The sequence below is a fragment of the Tenrec ecaudatus genome, chromosome 15, assembly GCF_050624435.1.
Source record: "Tenrec ecaudatus isolate mTenEca1 chromosome 15, mTenEca1.hap1, whole genome shotgun sequence".
Taxonomy (NCBI): Eukaryota; Metazoa; Chordata; class Mammalia; order Afrosoricida; family Tenrecidae; genus Tenrec; species Tenrec ecaudatus.
Genome location: NC_134544.1, coordinates 106,673,829 through 106,679,510, shown reverse-complemented (window position 1 = coordinate 106,679,510; position 5,682 = coordinate 106,673,829). Strand labels below are relative to the sequence as shown.

At 36.2% G+C, this 5,682-nt stretch overlaps 1 protein-coding gene across 1 annotated transcript; it reads left to right on the top strand.

The window, feature by feature from the left end:
- The first annotated feature begins 3,619 nt into the window (after positions 1–3,619).
- On the top strand, positions 3,620–4,522 carry LOC142427672 (uncharacterized). Its single transcript, XM_075532832.1, has one exon. It carries the CDS (start codon positions 3,620–3,622, stop codon positions 4,520–4,522), a length of 903 nt encoding a protein of 300 aa, XP_075388947.1.
- The last annotated feature ends 1,160 nt before the right edge of the window (positions 4,523–5,682 follow it).

Below are 5,682 nucleotides of genomic sequence, written 5' to 3'. Positions count from 1 at the left end.
AATAATAACTTGTAAATATAACTAACACATTAGCATGTCTTTGTGTATGTCTAGTGTGATCATTAGAGGTTTCTCAGTCTGTTGTTATGTTAGCTATCATTGAGTCAATTCCAACTCCCAGGGACCCAGTGCATGACAGAAAAAAACACGGTCCTCTTGTGCCATCCTCTCAATTTAAGATGAACCCATTGTTGCAGTTTGTTAATCCATTTAGTAGAGGGATTACTTTTTTCACTGCCCCTCTATTTTACCAAACATATTCTTCTTCTCCAGGTACAGTTCTCTTCTGATAACATTTCCAAATTATATATTAACCCTCACCATCCTTACCTCTAAGTAGCACTCTGACATTACATCTGCCAGAACAGAATTGTTTGTCCTTTTCGATGTCCATGGTACTTGGGATATTCTTGACCAGCACTGCAATTCAAACTTATTGATTCTTCTTCATCCTTCCTTATTCGGCGTCCATCTTTCACATGCATATGAAACCATTGACAATAGCATGTTTAGGTCAGGTAAACTCAGTCCTCAAAGTAATATCTTTGCTTCCCAACACTCTAAAGAGGCATTTTCCAACAAATTTATCAAATTTAATGTATCTATTGATTCACCATTTGTTTTGTTTTTTTATATAACCTAACTTTTTTTTTTGCATAAACTAACCTTTTTTCTGGAAGGAATTAAAACTTAGATTAAAAATGTTGATCAAAGAGCCACCTGGTATTCAACCTTACTTTTCAATCAGCCTGCCTAAAACCTCTGAAACTGAAACCTGGATTTAAGACCTAGGGGAATGGTGCACCTTATATTCCACATATGCACGATGACTAAGCATGGAGAAAGTTGAGAATTGTGTGTTTTTCTACAAGCCTAACTTGCAGATTAGTTCTATAGGGGCACCAACCTACACCACTGTCAAGTAACTGCCACCTCACAACTCCCTGCCTTCAGAAACTCACGGGCTTGCAAAAGAGCAATACCAGTGATAACTATGTAGCCATTCAGGATAATGCCTCCCTACTTTATTGCAGCATAACCTCTTTCCATCACATTTATTTTGTCTTCCTACCCTTCCAAGCTCCTGGTGAAGCATGCTTCACAAGCTCATGCCTAGACAATAGCAAATAAACAAGATGCCAGTCTTGGTGTATTTCTTGATTGTTAATATTTCTATGTTTGCTTAGTCTATAAAGAAATATATTTCATTTTTCCTGTGGAAGGTGTTTCCCCTCCCTTCATAAACACACAATAATACCACAGAAAGGGAGAGATATAAAGAGAGCAAGGACATGATATGGAATATGTTGTTTATAGTAGAGAATTTCTGAGCTATTATAAAATCTTAAGTTAGGATTAGAACAGAATCGGACAGTCCAAGTGGGAAGTGATGGGCTTATTATGTTATAAACTTGAGGAGACTTCACAAAGTGAGTGGGATAAAGTGGAACTAAAGGTAATTAGTGGAAGTTTGTTACAAAAATATTGAAGGTTCTTCCTATTGATATGTCCATGAGATGAGATGAAATCTTTTGAGAAGTAAATGTATATGGTTAGAGAATGATAACAATGAGTAAAGCCTAATAGTGCTATGGAACTCATACTATGTGTCAAAATCACAATGAAATGAACATCCCTCAATATTATAAGCCTCATCTTTCTTTTAACATGTATTTGATTGCTTAGGATTCAGATTAAAGAGATTATGTGGGCTCTTTTAGGACTCAGTGACTGATGTGGATGTTACTTTGGATTTTACCACAGAAGAATGGACAATGCTGGATGTTTCTCAGAAGTGTCTCTACAGAGATGTGATTGTTGAAAACCTCACAAACATAGCTATTGTAGGTAAAAAGAACTTCATCATTTCAAATTAATTCCTTACTTACCAAATATATACAACAATGGCTTAGGAATACCTGGTTAGATATGCCAATTAAGTTAATTTTCTCTCCAGAACAATTATATCACAGGCTTCCCATGATCACAAATATCTACATATTGCAGTCTACCATTACTTTGTCTATTTGCCACACTGTCAAATCTTGCATGTTGTTATTCTGGAATCTACCCAACCAATATTTCAATTACTACCAGTATTATAAGGAAAGATGAGCAAATATTCAGAAATTAAATCCATGTGGTACAGATGATTATGTTCTCAGCTAATAACACAAAATAGCCATCAGAATTTCCATTGAGTATGGGGGAGAAATATTTTGGTGATCTCCTTCAATTTTCCATGTAAGTCACTATGAGCCAAAATTGTCTTATCATCTAATAATATTTTACATATAGTTATGTTTATATATTATACATAAAATCAGTTGTTATGTATGATATATACCACAACTATCTGTGCACCAGCAATGCATCATCTGCACATCTTCACCCACTGCTCGTTTGTGCATTTGAAATCATAGTGACAGCATAGTACATGGTGGAATTTTGCATAAGATTTTTTGAGGATGTTAAACTTAATGGAAGTAGATCACCTCCTCTTATGTCTGGATAGCAGCTTTGTTTCAACAGCACCATCATTTAGGAGGCCAACACCTAATTCATTGTGTGTAGTGCTTAATCATTGGCCTGGTAAACCAACATTTTCCTGGGGAGAAAAATAAGGCCTTCGTCCACAAGAAGCTATAGTTTCAGAAAATTATAGGGCCATTTATGTATGGTCCTATAAAGTAGATATGAGTCAAAATCAACTCAATCAAAGGCAATTTTGAAACATATGCTGGGAGCATAGAAAAGATCATGGCAAATGAAAATTTTCCACATTTTGATGCCCCTCTTATGTATTTGTAGATTAATGTATTATATATGTTTATATATTATGAACATGTAGACAGAGGAACATGATCCTGGTGGTGCATTGTATTAACCATCTGGCCTGTAACGGAATGGAGAGTGCCTCTAGCATATCAGCAACACCCTATCATACATATGATGCTGGCTATTCTTATAAAAATCATATTTATAGTCTATCTTATGGGGTTACTGAATAGAATGCAGTTTATATTTCTATCTATATTTACATGTGTGTAATTTCTAAGTATGTTCGTAATTATACATATATATGTATGTAGATAAAAATATATACCCTGTATGTATGACTTTGGTTATACTTTCTTTGTTTCATATCTATATATGTTTGTGTGTGTTTGAATTTGTGTCTATCACTAATATGTTAGCCATACTGCCACTATGTACTTGTGAATTATATTATGAATATTTGAAATATGTTTCTCTTATGTTCATATATAGAATCACTATATATTTCATTAACCCTGTGACCATTATTGTTGTATCACACCCAGATATTTAAATAATGGTTTACTAGACAATTGAGGGAGAAAATTGAATGTTTAGTATCCATGTTAATAATGAAATGGTAAAAAATGTCTTTTTAACTTTTTGTTTTCAACAGAAGATATTTTCCAGTAAAATCTAGGGGAAGATATAAGGAAAACACTCTTCATGGAGTTTCCAGTGTTATGAATATAAGCAGTGTGGTAAGGCTTTTTCTCAACTACATATGCCTCATTCAACATAAGAGAATTCACAAAGGAGAGTGGCCTGATAAATGTAAGGATATGTGAGAAAACTTACTGAAATGACTAGCCACAATCAACATATGAGAACTCAAAGTGGAGAGAGGCCTTATGAATGCAAGGAATGTGAGAAAACTTTTACTAAATCCTCACACCTCATTCAACATATGAGAGTTCACAGTGGAGACAGGCCTTATGAATGTAAGCAATGTAACAGAGCTTTTACTCATTCTACTACCCTCAGTGTACATAAGAGAATTCACAGTGGAGAGAGGCCTTATGAATGCAAGGAATGTGAGAAAACGTTTACTCGATCATCACAACTCACTCAACATAAGAGAATTCACAATGGAGTGAGGCCTTATGAATGTAAACAATGTAAGAAAACTTTTACTCAAAAGACTAGCCTCAATCAACATCTGAGAACTCACAGTGGAGAAAAACCTTATGAATGCAAGGAATGTAAAAGAACTTTTACTCAATCAGCCTCCCTCAATAAACATAAGATAATTCACAGTGGAGAGAGGCCTTATGCATGTAAGGAATGTGAGAAAACTTTTACTCAAATGAGCAGGCTAAATGAACATATGAGAACTCACAGTGGAGAGAGGCCTTATGAATGTAAGGAATGTGAAAAAACGTTTACTCGATCCTCACAACTCACTCAACATAAGAGAATTCACAATGGAGTGAGGCCTTATGAATGTAAGCAATGTAACAAAGCTTTTACTCAATCTACTGACCTCAATGTACATATGCGAATTCACAATGGACAGAGACCTTATGAATGTAAGGAATGTAAGAAAACCTTTACTCAAATGACTAGCCTCAATCAACATGTAAGAACTCACAGTGGAGAGAAGCCGTATGAATGTAAGGAATGTAAAAGAACTTTTTCTCAATCAGCCTCCCTCAATAAACATATGAGAATTCACAGTGGAGAGAGGCCTTATCAATGTAAGTAATGCAAAAGAGACTCTTCTCAATCTACTACCCTCAAAAATCATGAAACTTCACTGTGGAGAGGGGCCTTATCAATGTAAGGAATGTAAGAAACCTTTCCAGCATTCTGTTTAGCTTCAGTCAACATAGTGGAATGCTCAGTGGAGAGAGGCTTTAGGAATCTAAGAAAACTTTTACTCTCTCTACTTGCCTCAGTGAATATATGAGACTTAAGTGGAGAGAGACCTTATGAATATAAGGAAAATGAGGGAACTTTTACTGTATCCTCACTGAACATATGAGAATTCACAGTGGAAAATGGCCTTATCAATGTAAGGAATGTGAGAAAACGGACTCAGTCTGCTAGCCTCACACAAAATATAAGAATTCACAGTGTCCTGAGGACAATATTGCTCTTCAGAGAAGCCAAAGCACAGAGAGAACTATAGGGCCAGCACCACTACAAGATATGACATCCCTGACTGACTCCCCTCACTGACCCATACAGCTTCAGGGGACAACACTGGAGACCATGTGGGAATTACATCTGATCTGACCCCACCACACTGAGATGGAACACTAAGGGCCTACAACAGAACAGCAAGGGGAACAGAACAACAAAGTGACCAGGGAATACGAAAAGTGCCTTTGGGGCCAGGGTTTGACACCCCATGAGACTCCACCAGAAAAAATTCCTAAAGATCAACAAATGGACTTTGAATTATTTACAGGCTTTTCTCTGTTTTTATGATTTTGTTTTCTTTTGTTGCTTTGTTTTCACTGTCTTGTTTTTTTGTGCATATTATCTCTGCAGGCCTATCTAAATAAGGTAGGTGGGATAAACAATGGGGAGGAGAAAACAATGGGACTGATTGTTCTAGGGAACATGGGAGAAGGGGAGGCAGGGTAAAGGAAGTGGGTGTTAAAATCCCAGGGACAAGGGAATAACAATTGATCCAAATTCAATGGCAAGGAGGGTATAAGAGGCCTGTTAGGGCTTGATCAAGGCCAATGTAACTGGGAGGAATTACTGAAACCCAAATGAAGGCTGAACATGATAGTGGGATAAAAGGAAATAGGGGAAAAACTAGAAGGCAAAGGGCAATTGTAGAGATCTAAAAACAGATATATATATGTGTAAATGTATATAGAATGATGGGGAAATTGCTCTAGGTGCATATAT

Coding starts and splice junctions, on each gene's coding strand:
- LOC142427672 (XM_075532832.1), top strand. CDS start 3,620: ATGACTAGCCACAATCAACATATGAGAACTCAAAGTGGAGAGAGGCCT.